Here is a 19684-nt window from a genome sequence, read left to right on the forward strand (position 1 = left end):
CTGAGGCGGGCTGTCCGTCAGCACTAGAGCCCGCCCCGCCGCGCTGCGCCGTCCTGAGTGGCGGGAAGTACTGTCACTCAATATCGGGGCCCGCCCCCCCGCGCGGCCCTGTGATTCCGCGAGCGGCGCTACGGTGGCCGGCGGGGCTAGGCCGGTGCTCGGCCGCTCGCATCCCGCCATGGGTGGCCGCATCGAGTGCGTGTTCTTCAGCGAGTTCCACCCCACGCTGGGGCCCAAAATCACCTACCAGGTGCGGGGCGAACGGCCCGGGGCCCGCAGCGCCTGCCCGCGGCGGGGGGTGGGACTGGGCCGTCGGGAAAGGGAAGGGGGCGCAGGGACAGGGGGTGGTCCCCGGAGCGGGACGGGGCTCGGCTGGAACGGAAACTCCTGTGCCGCTGCAGGTCCCCGAGGACTTCATCTCCCGGGAGCTGTTTGACACCATCCAGGTGTACGTGATCACGAAGCCCGAGCTGCAGAACAAGCTGATCACCGTGTGAGTGCGGGCAGAGCCCCGTCCCTGCCCGGGAGCCGCTGTCCCGCCGGGCTCCGTGCGGAGCTCAGCCCGGTGGGGTGGCACTGCCGGCGCGCTGGGCTCCGCGCCCTGGGGACAGCAGGGTCACTGCGGGTGGGCGGTCACATTTGGGGGTGGCTGGTGCTGCATCTGCTGCTCCGCCAGCCTTAAATCCAGGAAATCAGCCTGTGATTTGCGCTCTGAGCATGTAGGGCATCATTTTTCCTGCAATATAAAGAAGCCCCTAGGACTGGGAGCCGTCCTTGTGGGGGACTCGAGGCTCCCTGAGGGCGCAGGTGCAGGTCACAGGTGTCCCCACAGGACGGCCATGGAGAAGAAGCTGATCGGCTGCCCCGTGTGCATCGAGCACAAGAAGTACAGCAGGAACGCTCTGCTCTTCAACCTGGGCTTTGTGTGCGACGCCAGAGCCAAGGCCTGTGCGCTGGAGCCCATCGTGAAGAAGCTGGCTGGCTACCTCACCACCCTCGAGGTGAGGCTGGGCACGGCCAGGCTGCCTCCCCACCCACCCCGCAGAGCGTGGGCACCTCAGCAGCATCCTGGACTATGTGGGGGCCACTGGCCATTGCTGGGACAGGGGCTGGATTCACAGTGAGAAGGGGATTGTGCTGGTTTCCTACAGATCTCTTCAGTTCTAAAGGGGAGCAGGACCTGGGCTTCTGTAGCCAGTAATCCTGTGGGAAGCAGCTGACTTGACTTTCTGCTCTCTTCAGCTGGAAAGTGGATTCATCTCCAACGAGGAGAGTAAACAGAAGCTGGTTCCCATCATGACCATCCTGCTGGAGGAGCTGAATGCCAAAGGGAAGTGCACCCTGCCCATAGGTATGTCAAGGATAGGGATGTGCTGGGAGACAGCTGGGCCATTCCCTGCCCAGGTTTGCTCTGCCTGTGCTGCTCCCTGCAGCTCCCTGCCTGTCTGTGCTTGGATCTGGGGGTGTCTGAGCCAGCCTTGCCCTACCTGGCTCCAAGGGACAGGTGGATGGGGTTTTGGGCTGCCAACACCCTGTTCTGTGTGCCATGGTGGTGTCCTGGGATTGTTGGTTGCAAGCTCCTGAGGGAGCACTGTTTTGCATAGAGATTGAGCCTTCCCTTTTCCCTGGCAGATGAGTCAAACACCATCCACCTGAAGGTGATTGAGCAGCGCCCAGACCCCCCCATCGTGCAGGAGTATGATGTCCCTGTCTTCACCCAGGACAAGGATGACTTCTTCAACTCCCAGTGGGATCTCACCACGCAGCAGGTCCGTCTGCTTGACACTTTGATGGGGATCTGTTTCCAGACCGTCAGGGGAGTTGGGCTGTCCTAGAGATCCCCACATTTATGAGCAGGTTTTGGTGCTGCCCTTGGCTTTGTGCTTGGGCCTGTGAGCAAATCGTTCACCAGCACAAGGTTAAACCACACCTGGGGATGGAGCCTACCCATCCCAGTTTCTCCCAGATCCAGGGGAGCTGCTTGGGCTTCAGGCTGATGGCTCAGTGCTCTTTGCCCTTTCCCTCCTGCCTCCCCACTCCCAGATCCTGCCCTACATTGATGGATTCCGGCACGTTCAGAAGATCTCTGCCGAGGCTGACGTGGAGCTGAACTTGGTGCGCATCGCTGTGCAGAACCTGCTGTGAGTGCCTGCAGGGCTGCCCAGCCCCGGGGGGTGGGAGCTGCCACAGGGCTCCTCTCACCCTTCCCTGTCCATCTGCAGGTACTACGGGGTCGTCACTCTTGTCTCCATACTCCAGGTGGGTCGGGCCGTGGAGCTGTGAGCAGGATTTGGGCAGTGGCTGGGGAGGGTGAACAGCGGGGTTGGAGTGGGCCAGGCCTGTCTGTCAGAGCTACAGCTGAGCAGAGCTACTTTTCCATCACCCTCCAGTACTCCAACGTCTACTGCACCACACCCAAGGTCCAGGACCTGGTGGATGACAAGTGCCTCCAGGAAGAGTGTCTGTCCTATGTCACCAAACAAGGTACAGTGACACTGCCTGGGGATGCTGGCTCAGGCAGGGGGACAGGGCAGCTGAGTGGTGACTTGTCCTTGCAGGGCACAAGCGAGCCAGCCTCAGAGATGTCTTCCAGCTCTACTGCGGGCTGAGCCCTGGCACCACCGTGCGAGACCTCATCTCCCGCTACACCCTGCAGCTCCAGAGGGTGGATGAGAGGTCAGAGCCCTTCTGATTAGTCCCTGAGGGCAGTGGTGGCACTGGGGGTGGCAGAGACAGTGAGCAGGAAGTACTCAACCCTGCGTCTGTAGGGTAGGAACCATGAGGCAGTGGAGCTTGTGGAGCAGAAGGGAATGTGGGGAGCTGGGCCATTTGGCACCTCGGCATTGTGGTCCCAGTCTCTTTCCTCCTCATCCCAAGGAGGCTGATCCAGTTTGGTTTGATGAAGGGCCTGATCCGGCGGCTCCAGAAATACCCAGTCAAGGTGGCCCGGGACGAGCGCAGCCACCCCGCCCGGCTGTACACGGGCTGCCACAGCTACGATGAGATCTGCTGCAAGACAGGTATGGATCCGTAGGACCCACAGGATCCTCAGCTCCTGCGCACCCCAGGGCTGCTGGGAGACACGGGCATGTCTGCCTGCCCACAGCTGGGCGCTGGTCCTGGGCCCTTTGGGAGCCTTCAGACTGCAGGGAGACAGGACTGTGGGTCAGGCTCTTCTCCAAGCCAGGCTGCCAAGCCCGTGTTGCCAGGGGCAGGGCTTGGCGACTCCACCCAGCCCTCTGACAGCGCTGCCAGGTGCCCCACTGACCCACACTGACACCCTACTAACACCCCACTGCCTTCCTCCCCAGGCATGAGTTACAAGGAGCTGGATGAGCGCCTGGAGAACGACCCCAACATCATCGTGTGCTGGAAGTGACGCAGCCCTCGCTAGAGCTGTGTCCCCTCACGCGTCCCCGGTGTGTTCCCCGCTGTCCCCGCCACGTCTCCCCGCTGGCCGCGCCCGCTCCTCCGCGCCGCCAGGGGGCAGCAGAATCCGCCCCGCTCCGCCGCTGCCGCCGGCCCGCAGCGAGTCCTCCGCGCCGCCAGGGGGCGGTGCCGGCGGCGCCGTTGCCACAGCGACGCGGACGCCATGGCCGCCGTGCCCGGGCCGCTGCCTCCCGCCGAGGCCGAGGCGCTGGTGCGAGCCCTGCGGGGCTCCGAGCTGCGCGACATCGGCGGGCAGGGGTGCGGGGACACGGCGGTGGGGTGTCTATGGGGGGAGAACATGAAAGAGGGACTTTAAATTTGGGTGGTCCCCTTTGGGGCTGTGGGAGCACAGGAGGGGCCCAGTTTTGGGGCCTTCCCAGGGGTCACAGTGGGGGTAAGGAGGGGTTTCCAGAAGGTTTTGGGAAGAGAGGAGGAGTCCTGGTTTTGAGGTGACCCGAGAGGGTCGGGGTGGGGTGAGAGAAGGGGCTGCAATTCTGGAGCGTTCCTGGAAGGATTGGAGGAGATTGGGGGGCCCAGGGTGAGGAGGGGTCCCAGATGTGAGTGTCTGTGGGGGGGGGGGGGGGGGTGATGGAGGGGCTCCCCCTGGTTCTGTGGTGTCCCCTCTGACAGAGGGTGCTGCTGGGGGCAATAGGGCTGTGCAGTGGAGCTGCAGCCCCGGGCTCAGGGCACAGCGTGGGGCTGGGGGTTACAGGAGCAGGTTTCCCTGCCCGAGGGACCCTCGCCACGGCAGCCCCCAGAGCGCAGTGGCACTGGTGTCCCTCTGGCTGCCCCGCAGATGGCTTCGGCAGCACGAGTCTGTGGAGAAGCTCAACATGCACGGCATCCTGAGCGCCTCGGTGGGCCAGGAGCAGCTCCTCACCGAGCTGCTGGTCAGCCATGCCAAGGTGAGCCTCCCTGGGTGCAGGAGTGACCCCCCGTGCTGGGCCCTCAGCCTCCAGCTGGGCTCGCCCTGTGGGCAGCGTGCAATTGTGGAATAAAATGCCGAAGAATCTGTTGTGTCTTTGGAAAAGGCATTTGACTGGTGGTGTGCCAGTTTTGTTTTTTTAAAAAAATTAAAGGTCAAGCTGTGGTATTTCTACTTGCTGGTGTCTGGTTTCTCTCTTGGAGGTTGTTTTGGTCTCCTTGATGCAATGGTCCCTCTGGTTGCAGATCTCTGCCCTATGCCTTAGGGGTCCCAGTCCAGGCTGTGAGATTGCCTGGACCTGCCCAGCTCCTTGGGGTCACCTTCCCCCTCTGCAGCCCCAGGAGCTGTGCCCTGCTGTGAGAAGCTGCTGACTTCTGAGCTGGAAGAGTTCAGAGCGTGCCCCAGGGCCACCCTCTTCCCTGGGTGACTCCAGTGTGGCTGACCATTAGAACAAACTGGTTCCCCCTGCAGCCCTGGTCTGAAAGGCTTCACTTCCCAATCCCTTCCCTGTCTAGATTCCTGTTCTCATTGGGGAGCTGATCTCTGTGGAGATCTGGAAGCACAAGATCTTTCCCGTGCTGTGCCAGCTGCAGGACTTCAAGCCGAGGAGCACCTTCCCCATCTACGTGGTGGTGAGTACAGGGATGCTGGGAATGAGCCTGAAAATGGGTCAGGCACAGCTCTGCTTGAAAATACATGTCACCCTGAAGGTCTCAGGGCTGAGGTGGGCTGTGGGACACAGTGGGAAGTGCCTGGTTTCCCAGAACCCATACAAGCCCTTGCCCCAGGAGGGACAGGGACTCACTCCCAGGGAAGCTTGGCTTTGTGGAGAGCTGTCCCCTCTCTAATCCCACACAGGGGCTTGCAGGAGCTGCCCCTGCTCCCTGGGGTGTTTTTTTCCCCCTCTGAGCACTGTTTTTCTCTAGCCAGAGGCTCTCCAGTGTTACGTACCTCTGGGCTAACAAAAATGTAACTTTTTATTACTGAGCTCCTGGGACCAGTGGTACCGTGGGCTTTTCTTGGCAAGGGAATGATGTCCAGATCTGGGCTTCCTTGCAGAGGGATGCAGCTCTTGACCTAGGGAAAATCTGCCTGAGGCTTGTGGGTTTTAACTCATTTTCAGTCCAGACAAACACCTTGTAGGGGCAAGGTGATGTCTTCCCTGAGCAGCTGATTGCCTCAGGGCAGCTATTCCATAGTTCCCAGTCCTGGACAAGGCTGTCTGCCCCAGTCCCAGGGCCTGGGAGAAGCACAGCCATGCAGAGCACTGACCCAGCTCAGACACTGGCTCTGTTCTGGTGCCAGAGGCTGCAGCTTACCCGAGGGCAGTGGCTGTCCTGCCCCTGCAGCACTGGCAGAGCCCTGAAAAGCCCTGCCTGCTGGGAAGTGTGGCCCTCCTTTGGCGTGTTGGAGTGTCACAGGCATGTCAGCATAAACATTAACATGAACTGCATGAACTGGAGCTGTTTTGAAGGTTGCATCACTTGTATTTTTCTCTTTGGCCACAACTACATAAGCAGCTTCTCAGAAGAGCCCTTTTCCCTGTCCCAGTGCTGCTCCATTGCTACTCACTCTTGCCATTCTCCTCCCACAGCTGCACCATGAAGCCTCCATCATCAACCTCCTGGAGACAGTGTTCTTTCACAAGGTGAGAGAGAGGCTCAGCTTTCCCAGGTGGAAAGCCCCTGGGGTGGAGCACTGTGGGGACTGACACTGTGTGAACGAGCCCCTTGTGGCTGTGCAGGAGATCTGCGAGTCAGCTGGGGACAGCGTTCTGGATCTCATCGATTACTGCCACCGCAAGCTGACCCTGCTGGCAGCTCGGAGCACCAAGGCACCAGCAGTGACCTCAGCAGAGCTTCGTGCTGAGCCTCTGGCCAGCCCCTCATCCATGCAGGTGAGGAGAAAGCCCTGGAGCTCCCTGGGGACATGTGTGGTGAGGAATATGGGCAGCCTGCAGAGGCACAGGGAGGCCTTTCCACGGTTGCAGCCCTGGCACCTCCTGCCCACCTCAGGGTGTCTGGTGCTTCTCTGTGCCTGTGGCTGCATCCACCCTCCTCCACTCTGCAGCCTGGCTTCTGCCCTGCCTAGTGCTAGTGCCAGCCTGAGGCTTCCTGCAGGACATGCTCAGAGCTCTGGGGTGGGACATGCTGGGGAGTTGATGGGCCAAATATTCAGTAGAGGGCTTTGGCCATTTGCTGTTGCTCTTGGAAGCTGTGTGGATATCTCTCCCTGAAGTTTGGGAGGCCAGTCTGGGTCAGGCTGCCAGTATAGCCAGCCAGGCTAACCATGGGAGAGATCTGACAACCAGGAATTGTCTTCATGTCCTTCCCCCAGCTTCCTTTATTGCCTGAGAAACACCCCCTCTGAGCTGGTCTGGGCCAGCAGCAATCCCAGAGCTTTCCCAGTCAGGTATTCCCAGGCTGACACACACACCCCTTCCCAGAGCAGGAGCTGCCTTTGCCTCTGGTGCTTCTCAGCACCTGGAGCTGCACATCAGGAGGAGTATCTGGAAGAGCAGGGTTAAAGGGAGAGCCTGAACCTCCCCTCGCCTCCATCCTTTGGCTTGCTGCCCAAGCACATACTTCTCTCTCAGAAAAGGGAAGGAAGTGGAGGGATCTGGAGCACAATAGGGATTTTTTCCAGGAAATGTTTTCCCAGCTGGGGAGGGGAAAGGGGTGTCTCTGTTACTGCTTTGACACGAACATAAAACCCCAGACATTTTCTAGCCAATGGGATTCTCAAAAGCAGTCATCTTCCAGAGAGCCTGGTTTCCTCTGATTCATTCCAGCCTCTCCTGACCTTGTGTACAATAACCCCTGTGAAAAAGCTGTTCCTGCCATCTCCTGGGCTGTGGAGCCTGTTGTCCTTTGGAACTGTGTATGGTGGTAACCCCTGTTCTGTTGTCCCCTCAAAGCACAAGCAAAAGATAGTCTGGGTAGTTGCAGAGCATGGCACAGCTGAGGGCTGGGATAACCACAGCAGATATTTGAGTTGGCTGTTCCCAAGCTGGAGGGAAGAGGCAGATCCAAGAGGGGTGGATGCAGGACTGCAGCTGCACCAGGGCCAAGTTTCTCCCTCCTCTTCCTCCTCCTCTGGTTCCTCTGCTGATCATGCAGCTCCCTCCTTCCTTCAACCCTCACAGGTCTCCACAAGGCCAAGGGCCACAAGATGGTCCCAGAAAGGGAGAGAGGCAAAATTTGGGGCCAGCCTCTTTCAGGGGGTGTTCTTCTGCAGCCAGTAGCCACCCACAAGCTGTTAGGAACAGGGACATGAGGGAAGAGCAACTGCAGGCTGCAGGCATTTCTGTGGCTGCGCTGGCAAACGGGCAGTGCTGGCACAGTTGAGACAAGAAACTGTTTTTCAGAGCTCTGTCTTCCTACCCAGACTGTGGTTAGCAATGCAGACAAGAGCCTGCCTCTCTGTAGCTCCTGGGAAATGGGGCCTGAAATCCCAAGGCTGCTCCTGTCCCTCCACAGGAGCTGCAGAAGCAGGCAGAGGTGATGGAGTTTGAGATTTCCCTGAAGGCCCTGTCTGTGCTGCGGTTCATCACTGACCAGCTGGACAGGTAGGTGCCCAGAAGCAGCAGAGGATGTGCCCAGCTCTGTGGATGGGATTCCTGTGGGGTCACAGCGGGTGCCTGGACCCCCTTCAGCAGCTGGCTGTGTCCACAGTGGCAGTGGCACTGTGCTCTGGGAGGCAAACACAGCAGCAGTCCACCCTGCTCCACGGTCCTCCTGGGAACTCAGATCATTGTTCCTTTCCTGCCCCTCCCAGTGCCTCAGGGAGCATTTGTAGATACAAATTCTGGCATCAATCTGTGAGTGCTGTTTCTCCCTTTCTGTCAAACCTCCAGTGTGCCCCTGAGTGCACTGACACGGATGCTGAACACCCACAACCTGCCCTGCCTCCTTGTTGAGCTGGTGGAGCATTGCCCCTGGAGCTGCTGGGAAGCAGGTACAGATCATGCCCCCTGGTCTCTGGGACACTGTGCTGGGATGTGCATCCACTGGGATCTGCTGTAGGAGCCCTTGCAGAGCTGTTCCCCCTCTGCCCTCCCCTCCAGCTCCTCAGTGCTCCCTGCCTGAAGCTGTTCAGCTCGAGAGCAGCTGCAGCACAGCTGGGCTGGGCCCAGCAGTGCTCCCAAAGGCTGATCCTCACACAGGGCTGGGTCTCCTCTGAGTGATCACAGCCAGCACTGAGTGTAGCACCTCGGCCAGCCTCACGTGCTCCTCTGAGGAGCAGAAAGACCAGAGTGCCAGCCCCAGCTTCTCTGCACCTTTTGGGGCAGCACTTCCTAGAGCCAGACCTGGTCTCTCTCAGACAGCAAACATTGCCTGATTCTGCTGCGGGTCCCTGGTCAGGCTGTGCCCATTGGCCATCGTGCCCCAGCTCTGCAGCCAGGCACGCTCTCCAGAGCCCCCCGGGTTCCCCCTGCCTCCCCTGCGGTGGGGCACAGCCCGGGCCGTGGGAACCGCGCCGCCCCAGCCCCGCTCGGGGGTCGCGGCGGGGGCAGGGCAGGAAGGGCTCCGGGAAGCACGTGGCTGTGCCTGCCGAGAGCAGCCCAGCTGGCTGCGGGAGCTTTCCTCCTTCCTGCAACCAGAAACACATCCCTGCTCCCTGCCTGTGTGCTGGGGGTGTGAGAGGGAGCTTTGATCCAGGGCCCTGAGGGGGAGGGACTGTAAAGAGACAGCACAAAGGCGTTTCCAGGCTGTGCAGATGCAGGGTCACATCCTGCTCCATCCCCTGGAGCCACACAGTAGTTGTTGGAGCTTGTTTTGTCATATCTCTTATAGTCATGCTGCTTCTGGCTTTGCCTGGCAGAGGAAACTCGAGAAGAGTGGCCATGCTGGTACCCCAAAATGGGTCTCTCCACCCACTCTCCTGTTGCAGCATGGGCTGCCCTGCTGCCCACCAGTGCTCTGCACTCCTGGCCAAGTACAGCAGGAGGTGTCTCAGGGATCTTTTGTTCCTGACACAGCAATATTGGTTTAATACATGTCTTTTCTGCTTTTCATGTTCTCTAATATTTTGCCTCAGTACCAAGTAGGCTGCTATGTGGAACAAAGGGTGGGGAAACTGAGGCAGGCAGAAGCAGAGGGTGAAGCAAGGCAGTGAGCCCAGGCCGGCATCCCCCTTCTGAGCTCTCTTCCCCCAGGCAGCACTGTGTCTCCCTGGTTCTTCTGTCCCTTAGGCAAGCTCAAGAAGTTTGAGAATGGCACATGGCACACGGTGCCCCCTGAGGATCAGGTGAAGATGACCAAGCTGGATGGGCAGGTGTGGCTTGCCCTCCTGAACCTGCTGCTCAGTCCTGAGTGCCAGCGCAAATACCGCTTCGATGGCTTCAACAAGAGCCAGCTCCTCAAGGTAGGACCCTGCAGCACCATGGCCCTGGGCCCTTGCCAGCACTGGGCACCTCCAGATATCTGTGCCTATCCTCACTGTGGGCTCCAAGAGCCAGTGGTGGGAGAACAGTAGGTCTGTCACTGCAGCAGCAAAGCTTGTGTTTCTGAGTGCACCTCATGAGACCCCCATTGCCACTGCCCCCTCTCTGCCACTGCCCCTCAAATCCGTGCTCTTGCCCTGCTGCATCCCCACCTCTGACTCCCTTGTTCTGACCCCTCTCCTTTCACTTTTGTCCCCCCCCTCCATGGCCACAGCTCCGTGCATTCCTGACAGATGTCCTCATTGACCAGCTGCCCAACCTGGTGGAGATGCAGAGATTTCTGAGTTACCTCGCAGTGACAGACCCTGCTCCCCCCAAAAAGGATCTCATCCTGGAGCAGGTATCCTGTAGCTTTTCCTTCACCTCTACAGCTGCTCTGGCTTAAGCCTGATGGCTCCCTACCCCTTTTTTCTTCCACCAAGCTCAGCTCTGGAGTGATGATGCCCTGGAAAAACAGCCAAGTACCCATTTCAGTTACATCCTTATTGCCAGCAAAGCTGCCTGTGGCTGATGTGAGAGCCTTGTCCTGCCCTGCAGTGGCCAAGCAATCACATCTAAAGGCATAAATGCTGGGTTATAAACAGCTCTCCAGGTCACACTAAGCCCCTGGAATGGCAGCTGTGTGGGGCAGACACAGGCACTGGCTTGTTTTGACAATTAACTCTTAATTTGGCATTTATCAGTGTTTTCCTGTTGAATTCTGGACTCCCCAGGGAAGTCCCCTTTTACAGCCCTGGTCTGAGGCCGCTTGGCATGCTTGTACAGAGGGACATCATGATCTGGTGATAGAGTCTGGAGTTAAACTGGTCCCAGCTGGTGTCTGGGCCTTTGGGAGTTAGGCCATGAAGGTCTTTAAACAGCCAAAGCCTTGGGGGTTTTAATTCATGTGGTGGTAATCTCTGGAGAAAAGTGTTTTTATGTGTTTCTACTGCCTTCTTGTGAGCTGAGGGGAGAAACTGAGTGTGGGGGCAGGTCTGCAAAGAGGCTGCTGAGAAGAACTGGGAACACAGAGGCTCTTCCCCATTGCCAGAGGCTCCCATACTGCTTCCTGGAGGAGATGGGTCTGTTGGGCAGTGGCTGTTTGGGCTGTCCCCAGTGGGAGCGCGCTGTCCCCATCGCAGCTGGCTGTATGGCCTGGCAGGAGCGTGGTGTGCCCTGTCAGAGGTGGCTGTGGCTGAGTTGGAGACATGGCCCAGGCTGGGAGCTAGCTGGAGCTGGGGAAGCTGCAGACTGGCAAGCTGAGCTGTTGGGGCTGGGGATGGCAGCAGGGTGGAGGTGTACATGGATTCACGCTCTGTGCCTTGACTGCCAGTGTGTTGGTGGCCCAGTGACAAGCAGCTGCTATGCTGGGGACCTCCTCCAGCCCTCACCAGGCTGCTGCCCTTCTCCATAGATCTGCTTTTGTGCTGGTGCTGCTCCTGCCCCTGCCAAGGCTGGGGCTGAGCCCGGGGGCAGGCACGGGAGGCAGCGGGAAGCACACACATGGGCTCCCTGCTCTGTTCAGAGAGTGCTGAACTCACTCCTTGTTGCTGAGCCAAGCTAAGGAAAGGCCTTTTTTCCATTTGACTGCTCCCAGAGCAGCCTCCTCCCCTTCCTTGGCTATTTTTACTCTGCTGGAGAAAGCAGTGCTGTTTGAAGCAGCATGGTCCCCTCCAGAGGCTGAGCTGGGCGCACTGCTCTTGGCTGGGATGTTCCCTCTGGCAAGCCCTTCCCCGGCCGTTCATCTTCAGGGAAGTGACGAGCGGAAAAATCTGCTCAGACAAACGGCTCTGGAGCACGGGGTTCACACCACACGCAGGGTGCTGAGCTCCCAGGGCTTCCTTCTCAGCAGCCCAGGCCTCCAGGCTGAGCACCCATTCCCAACTGCACCCCAAAGGTTTTGCCTTGTTTCGCCTCAATGCCCACTGACAGTGGGTGGATCTGTCCCCTCTGTGTACCCAAAAGCACACCCTGACCACCTCTGCCTCTGCTTGCCCTCCTGGAGGGCCATGCTTCTTGTGCCCAGGGCTTGCTGCCTTCTCCCCAAACCACAGCACCCTTTTCAGGCTGTTAGCACCTCTTCTTCCTGCCCTGCCTCTCCCACCAGGTTCCTGTCATCTGGGACCATATCCTCAAGAAAAACTCAGGGAAGTGGGAGGCCATTGCCAAGCACCAGGTGAAGCACGCCTTCAGCCCCACTGATGAGGAGCTGAAGCTGCAGGCACGCAGGTGAGGCTGGGGCAGGTATGCAGAGTGCCCAGTGGGGCCAGTATCCCCATGAGCAGGGCTGGAGCTCTGTACTGGGAGGACAGAGGGGTCTGTGGCACTGGCTGGAGATGTCCCCTCAGTGGCAGGCTGCAACAGGGACAGCTCACTGCCCGTCAGCCATTCCCTGTAAGCAGCCTCACCTCTCTTTGCCTGCACAGGTGGGCACAGACCTACAGCCTGGACATGATGGAGGCTCTGGCCCCTGACAAGCCCCGCTGTAGGGTGTGTGGTGCAGAAGCAGCCAAGCGCTGCTCTCGCTGCCGGAACGAGTGGTACTGCTCACGGTAAGGGAGCCCTGCCAACCCCTTGGGGCCCCTGCAGCCCCTCACTGCTCCCCAGAGCACCACAGGTCTCACTGGAGAATGCTGTGGGAGGGCCAAGGAAAGCCAGGGGTCCCACCACTGCTCAGCACCACTAGCTCTCTGCTAGCCACGTGCCTCTCCAAATCTTGTGGGGAGGCTAATGTGCTGGGCTGCTGGTGGAGGAGGTGCTGGTTGTGTTGCAGCTGCGAGGTGCTGAGCTGCCTCTGCTCACAGCAGCAGCAGTGACAGGCTGTGTTTTCTATGGTGACACTGCCTCCCTCCTCCCCACCTTGGTAGGAAAACACCCATGACCCTGTGGGTGCAGGTGACAGGCTGGGATGTGGCAGCTGGGACGGTGGCAGTAAATTAAATCTCTGGTCCTGAACCATCTGGCAAGGTCTGGCGTTAAACCTTCTTAACCTCCAGGACTGGGGTCACATCCACCCCCCTCTTGGTCTAATACTGGGCTGTATCAGCTCTCCCCCAGCTCCCAGAGGGGTGTGGTGCTGGAGTTCATCCCTGGCTGCTCTGCCCCGAGGGATGGATGTGACTCCAGTGCCCCTGATAGCAGCTTCCCCCTCTGCAGGGCATGCCAGGTGCAGCACTGGCAGAAGCACAAGCCTGCCTGCAACCTGATGGCTGAGGTACCAAGGAGTGTGGATAACCTGTAAGAAAAGTGGTGTCTGGCATCTGGCCCATGGCTCAGAGAGGTAGAGATTCCCCCAGTGTGCAGCCCAGAGCTGGAAAGAAGCTGGCAAAAGCCCCTTCTGCCTGCTCCCAGCCCCAGGCAGCACTGCCACGGTCAGTCTCTCCTCTCCCACCACCTCACCTTGCTGCCTTCTCCAGTAAACCTCCTTGTGCATCCCAGAATTGCTTGGCTTCTGCTTTTTCTCTCCTAGCTGAAGGTAACAAACTGCTTCCTCCCTTCCCTCCCACACAGTGAGAGGCATGTGTCCATTTTCCCCTCTGCAACAAGAGAAATTCCAGAGAACCCGAAAAAGCCTGTAAGGTTGTGGTTACCTACTGCAGCTGGGGAGGGGAGGGAGTGAGAAGGCCTCTGTGCTGCCTCTTACCATTGTTAGAGCAGCGTGGGGAGCAGAGGATGTGGTTTGCACAAGCCTCTTGCTGTGAGAAAGAGTTTCTTGGGTATTTGTCATCTCCCACCTTGCAGGGACCATTCACCCCATTTCCTCTCCCTTGATGTGAGGTTAGCACCAAGGGCTGGGCCCCCTGCCCACCAGCATTACCAGTAAGCAGGGTTTACTGGCGGGGATGCCTTGGGGTGCATCCCCAGCTCTCACTGGTCAGCAGCTGCTGCCAAAGGACTGCAGCCTTGGTCTGAGCACACCTGGGAAAGGTTGGCCATGTCCTTTTTCTGATGGGGTGTTGGGGAACCCCTGACACATAAAACTAGGCTTTGCACCAGGGCTGCTGCTGCAGGAGCCACGGCAGCAGGCAGGAAACCATCTCGGTCCAGCTGCAGCCCCGGCGGAGCAGCCCGCGCTCGGAGCTCAATAAACTCCTCACCCCAGCCCAGGCTGCACGTCCAGGGCTGCAGCCAGCGAGAGCAGGGGCGCTCTCCGCAGCTCTCCGTCTGCTTCTCCCCCGCCGTCAGGGGTGCCTCCGGCCCCTTCCCCGCTGGGAAACTGAGGCAGGGAGCGCAGTTTGTCCTTCTGCGAGAAGAGGCAGAGAGAGGGGAGCGGCTGCAGCGGGCCCCCCTTCCTCCGCGGCGGCTCCGGGAGCCTCATCCCCGCCTCCAGCCCGCCCCGCCGGGCTCGCCGGGACTGGAGTTGGCGATCGGGAGCCCGGGGCATTGCGCCGTTCCCCCCGCATCTCCTGCCTCAGTTTCCCCTCGGTGACCGATCGGGGCGGCCCCTCCCGGTCCCCGCCCCGGCCCCGGCCCGGTGCCGGCCCCCGCCCCGCCGCCGAGCAGCGCCCGCGGGGCCATGGAGCTCATCGAGCTGCGGGAGCTGCAGCCGGAGCCGCGGCCGGGCCGGGGCCGCCTGGAACGAGCCAACGCGCTGCGCATCAGCCCGGCCCGCCGGCCCGGCCCCGGGGCGCATCCTGACCCGCGGCTGACGGCGGCACCGGGCGCCGGGCACCGCTTCGAGCCGCGGCGCCGCGGGCTGCACACCTGGTGCGATCTCTGCGGGGACTTCGTCTGGGGCGGCGGCAGGAAGAGCCTCCAGTGCCGCCGTGAGTACCGCGCCGCGCCCCGGGCCCCCGCACCCCCGCCGCCGGGCACGCCGGCATCCCGCACCCCCGCCAGACGCCGGGCGTGCCGCCACTCGGCTTCCTCTGCACCGGGCACTCCCCGCGAGCACCGGATACCCCGCCACCGGGCATCTCCTCCACCGGGCATTTCCACATGGCATCCCACCAACAGGGCACCCCTACAGGACACCCAACATCCCGGTAGTAGGCAGCCCCGCCGAGCACCGGGTGTCCTACCAGTGGGCATGAGTTTCCAGCACCGGGCATGCCGCCATCGGACACCCCCACCACCAGCGGGTACAAAGCATCCTGCCATCGGGCATCCCCACGGGCCCCCCACTCTGGGTAGTGGGGCTCTCACTGAGCACCAGCTGTCCCACCACTGGGCACAGGCATCCAGCACCAGGCACTGAACGTCCATCTCAATACCAATCACCCCCACCAGGCATCCTGGTGCCAGGCACTTCCATTAAGTTGGGCATCATCATTCTGGGCAGCTGCACCATTCCTGGGCCTCTGGGCACCAGGAACTGCCACCAAACACTGGACATGCCTGGATTGGGCACCCACATCAGGCACGGACAGCCCCACACAGAATACCCTCACCTGGCACCATGCATCCCTGTATTGGGTACCTGCAGCAGGTACTCCAGCACTGGGTACCCACGCTGGCCACTGGGCATCCTGGTACTGGACACCCACACTGGTGTCCATACTGGACATCCCATTACTGAGCATCCCAGTACCAGGCTCTGAGCACACCATGCTGGTCAGCCCACAGGGAGCACAGGCACAGCAGCACCAGCCAGGACGTGGCACAGTGCTATGTCCCATATTGATGCTACCCCTGAGGCCCTGGGCATAGCATGAGCAGACAGCTGACACTGTCACCATGTGCCAGCCCTTGTCCCACCAGTGCCCAGTGCCCTGACCCTGACAGCCAGGTTCTGCATAGTGGTGACCCTGCTCCTGTCTCTGTCCCCAGACTGCAGCTTCACCTGCCACTACCGGTGCCGGGCCCTGGTGCAGCTGGACTGCGGTGGCCCCCCAGGTCCTGGTGAAGAGGATGATGGCAATGAGCAGGTGTTGGAGAAGGACACCAACGTGGTAGGGCCTGGGGCTCTCTGTGAGGGAGAGCTTGGGCAGGGGGTGGCAAAACTGGGGGCTCGGCTGGGCTGGGGAGGGCTAAGCTGGGCTGTGCCATGTGAGGCCATGTCATGGCATGCCAGACTGTGCCATGCCGGGCGGTGCCAAGCCTTGCTAGGCTGGGCTCGGCTGGGCTGAGCTGAGCAAGGCTGACATGCCAGGCTATGCTATGCCATGCCAGGCTGCACCATGCCAGGCTGTGCTGTGCCAAGCCTTGATGGACTGCACTGCGCTGGGCTGAGTGGGGTCGTGCCATGCCGTGCTGTGCCGTGTCGTGCCCGACACGACACGGCACGGCACGGCACCGCACCGTGCCTGAGTCGAAGTGAGCTCAGCCAGGGCAAAGCCATGTCCGGTCGGGCGCGGGTGAAGTCACCGCCGGAAGCGGGGCCGCCGCGCCGCCCCCGGCCCGCGTCACCCCACGGCCGGGGCGGGGCAGCGACGGGGACCGCGCTGCGCCGGGAACGGGGCAGGGCGCGGTAGACGCCGCGCCGAACCGAGCCTGGACGGGAGCGCGATAGTGACCGGTCTGAGCCGAGCGGGACGGCGATAGGGACCGGGCTAAACTGAGCCGGGACTGAGAGTAGGACCGGGCGGAGCTGAGTCGAGATTGAGACCGGCACCGGGCAGAGCCAAGTCGGGACTGAAACTGGGACCGGGCGGAGCCGAGCCGCGATAGGAACCGAGCGGAGCCGGGCCGGGCCAAGGGCCGGGCTGAGCGGAGCCGGGCCAAGGACCGGGAGCGGGCTGAGCCGAGCCGGGAGCGGACCGAGCCGGGCCCCGGCCCGGGGGCCGGTCGGGCTGGCGCGGGGCCGGGTGTGCCCGTGTGCTCGCCGCCCCGGCGGGGCTGCGGGGCGGCCGGGCCGGGCCGTGCCTTCCGCCACCGCTGCCGTGCCCGCGGCCGGGCCGGGGGCCGGCGGGCCCGGGGGCTGCGGGGCGGCGGCGTTGGCGCTGCGGCGGGGCGGCGCGGGAGGCACGGGGGGCAGCACGGCCAGCAGCGGCTACTGCAGCCAGGAGGACTCCGACTCCGAGCCCGAGCTCTTCTACACCGCCCGCACCTCCCTCGGCCGCCGCCCGCGCCGCCGCCAGGTCGGTCCCGGGCCGTGACGTAATGGGGGACACGGGTGACGTCATCGGGAGCACATTCCCCACATTCGGGGCTGGGTGCTGGGGAGCAGGCGAGGGTGGGCTTGGTGCGTGGGGAGAACCAGAGGTGTTGGTGGTCTTTTCTTGGAGGTGAGCTTGGTCCCGCTGTGGGGCAAGAGTGGGGTGAAGCATGCCCGTGCCGTGGGACGCGGCGGCCCTGTCCGGTTGGATGTGGGGTGAGCGAGGCACCGTGGATGTGGAGTTTCGCTGCCTGGCGCGGGCACCCCAAGGTCCCTCAGGGCTGGAGCTGCTCCCGGCTTTGGGGGTGCCGGGACAAACTCCCCGGGCAGCTTCACAGCTGTCCCCATCCTGCAGGGACCCCGCCGGGTCCGGCAGTGCCTGCATGCTGTGGGGTGGCTGTCGGGGCTGGGAACCCCTCAGTGCCGCGGGGACACGTGCAGCACTGTGTGGCAGCACAGTGGCAGCTCCGCGGCCCCGCGTAAACACTCACTAGTGGGTGCCGGTGGCAGGGACGCCGCGCCAGGATGCTCGGTGCCCCGTGTGTGGGGCCAGCACTTTGAAGTGGGGTGCCGGCGGCAAGGGCGGGCTGCACCCCCAGCCCGGCCCTCCTGCCTCAAATCTCAGGGCGTCCCCGCGGGCGCGGAGCCTGCCCAGACGCCCTGGTGCCGGGCTGGCGGCTGCCGGCGTTCTGCCTTGGGGACGCCTCTCTGATCTGGGGTGCCGGGAGCGGACGCTCGGCTCCGGGTGCCCTCGCAGTGCTTTCTCAGAGCCCTGCAGCCCCAGGGGCGGCCGGTGCCGGTGTCCCCGGAGCAGGGCTGGGGCCGCGGTGAGCTCAGCTGAGCGTCCCCGGCACAGCCCAGCTCAGCGCCAGCCGGGCTGATGCAACCCCGTGCAACCGCCCGCGCATCTGCCCGTGCTTCGGGGTGGGCTGGGGGGCCGGAGCGACACCGAGGCGGGCGGGACGGTTCCTCCCGATCTCTGTGCCGCTCAGCCCGGCTGTTGTCACGCAGGATGAGCCCAGCGAGTGGGAGAAGACAGAGCTGGACCAGGCGCAGGTGGAGCAGCGGATCAAGGAGTACAACAGCCAAATCAACAGCAACCTCTTCATGAGCCTGGTACGGCGTCGGCACAGGGCCGGGGGTGGGGGTCGCGGTGCCCTGCCCTGACCCCACTCACCCCCCACCGGTGTCTCGTAGAACAAAGACGGCTCCTACACCGGCTTCATCAAGGTGCAGCTGAAGCTGGTTCGCCCTGTCTCGGTGCCGGCCACCAAGCGGGTCCCCTCCCTGCAGGCGGGGCGGCCACACCCCCAGGGGGTGAAGCGCCGCACGTCCTTCTACCTGCCCAAGGGGACCGTCAAGCACCTGCACATCCTCTCGCACACCCGCGCCAGCGAGGTCATCGATGCGCTCCTCCGCAAGTTCACCGTCATTGACAACCCCCGCAAGTTCGCCCTCTTTGAGAGGTCTGAGAAGGATGAGCAAGGTAGTGCCTGGGGTCACCCTGTCCTCACAGTGATGGCCATGTCCCCATATTGTCAGTTTCCCCTGGGTGGCGGCAGTTCCATGGTGGTGATGTCCCCAGGGTCCCTCATGGTGGCGGCAGCATGCCCATGGCAGTGGTATCCCCATAGTGCTGGTGTCCCCCATGGTGGCAGTATCACGGCAGTGGTGCCCCAGTAGTGACAGCTTTCCTTAGGCAGCAGCATCCCCTTGGTGCTGGCATCCCTGTAGCAGTGGTAGTCTCCTTTGGTGACAGTGTCCCCTGTCACCATGGATGTGTCCCCCCATTGCAGCAGTGGTCCCCTGTGGTGGCGATGTCCCCATAGCAGCAGCATCCCCGTAGCAGCTGTGATGTCCCCGTAGTGGCAGTGTCCCCGCGGTGACACGTGGCCCCATTGCAGTGTACCTGCGGAAGCTGGGTGACGACGAGCAGCCCCTGCGGCTGCGGCTGCTGGCCGGCCCCAGCGAGAAGGTGCTGAGCTTCATCCTGAAGGAGAACGAGACCGGCGAGGTGAACGTGAGTGCGGGGACGGGGAGGGGGCTTGGCCCCGCATTGCCTGGGGCGGTGGCCATGGCGGGACGCTGCGGGTGCCCGTGGTGATGGCAGCCCTTGTGCCTGCAGTGGGACGCCTTCTCGCTGCCGGAGCTGCACAACTTCCTGCTGATCCTGCAGCGGGAGGAGGAGGAGCACGTGCGGCGGCTGCGGCACCGCTACGCGCGCTGCCGCCAGAAGATGCAGGAGGCGCTGGCCGCGCTCACGCCGGGGTGACCGCGAGGCGCGCAGCCGAGGCCAGCCAGTGCACCAGGATCCTCGCCCGCCGGCCGTGGGGGCAGCAGGGAGGGGGGTGGAACGGGGCACCACGGACCCACCGGGCTGTCACAGCCCCCATGGGGCTGGCCCAGAGAGTGAGGGTTCCTGGTGGGAGCGAGAGCGAGTGTCACCCGGGAGTGGGTGTCCCCAGGGAGCGTGTGTCCTGGGGGGAACGAGTGTACCCTGGGGGATTGGGTGTCCCCAGGGGAATGGGTGTCCCTAAGAGAGCGTGTGTCACCTGGGGGATTGCGTGTCCCCAGGGGAGTGGGTGTCCCGAGGGGAGCATGTGTCTTGCGGGAGGCAAGTGTCACCTGGGGGATTAGGTGTCCCCAGGGGAGTGGGTGATATGGGGGGAGCGAGTGTCCCCGGAGAAGTGAGTGTCCCTGGGAAGAAGCAGGGCATCGAGCACCAATAAAGGCATCTTGGTGACGAGGCCTGGTCTGCGCTGTTGTCCTTGGCGGGGCGGGCTGGGTGGGAAGGGACGGGACGGGACGCGTAGTCTCCCCGGTGTCGGCGGGCCGTGGGTGCCCACACGTGGTGCGGCGTGGCGGGGGT

The 19684-nt window shown here is 62.3% G+C and overlaps 3 protein-coding genes across 3 annotated transcripts; all 3 read left to right on the plus strand.

The window, feature by feature from the left end:
* Positions 1 to 93: 93 nt before the first annotated feature.
* On the plus strand, positions 94 to 4528 carry NPRL2 (NPR2 like, GATOR1 complex subunit). Its single transcript, XM_059856264.1, has 12 exons — positions 94 to 250; positions 402 to 493; positions 833 to 1001; positions 1243 to 1351; positions 1633 to 1769; positions 2044 to 2141; positions 2223 to 2259; positions 2391 to 2484; positions 2559 to 2676; positions 2878 to 3020; positions 3312 to 3419; positions 4226 to 4528. The coding sequence occupies exons 1-11, from the start codon at positions 179 to 181 to the stop codon at positions 3377 to 3379; spliced, it is 1137 nt and encodes a 378-aa protein (XP_059712247.1). The 5' UTR covers positions 94 to 178; the 3' UTR covers positions 3380 to 3419; positions 4226 to 4528.
* Positions 3378 to 13219, plus strand: ZMYND10 (zinc finger MYND-type containing 10). Its single transcript, XM_059856268.1, has 12 exons — positions 3378 to 3687; positions 4226 to 4334; positions 4870 to 4986; positions 5949 to 6002; positions 6099 to 6251; positions 7834 to 7922; positions 8211 to 8311; positions 9549 to 9721; positions 10015 to 10140; positions 11887 to 12008; positions 12206 to 12331; positions 12936 to 13219. Exons 1-12 carry the CDS (start codon positions 3593 to 3595, stop codon positions 13018 to 13020), a joined length of 1350 nt encoding a protein of 449 aa, XP_059712251.1. The 5' UTR covers positions 3378 to 3592; the 3' UTR covers positions 13021 to 13219.
* A 1050-nt stretch (positions 13220 to 14269) lies between these two features.
* Positions 14270 to 19561, plus strand: RASSF1 (Ras association domain family member 1). The gene is made up of 6 exons (XM_059856266.1): positions 14270 to 14545; positions 15549 to 15670; positions 17827 to 17931; positions 18013 to 18301; positions 18720 to 18835; positions 18941 to 19561. Exons 1-6 carry the CDS (start codon positions 14296 to 14298, stop codon positions 19085 to 19087), a joined length of 1029 nt encoding a protein of 342 aa, XP_059712249.1. The 5' UTR covers positions 14270 to 14295; the 3' UTR covers positions 19088 to 19561.
* Positions 19562 to 19684: the final 123 nt, after the last annotated feature.

The sequence above is a fragment of the Haemorhous mexicanus genome, chromosome 11, assembly GCF_027477595.1.
Source record: "Haemorhous mexicanus isolate bHaeMex1 chromosome 11, bHaeMex1.pri, whole genome shotgun sequence".
NCBI lineage: Eukaryota > Metazoa > Chordata > Aves > Passeriformes > Fringillidae > Haemorhous > Haemorhous mexicanus.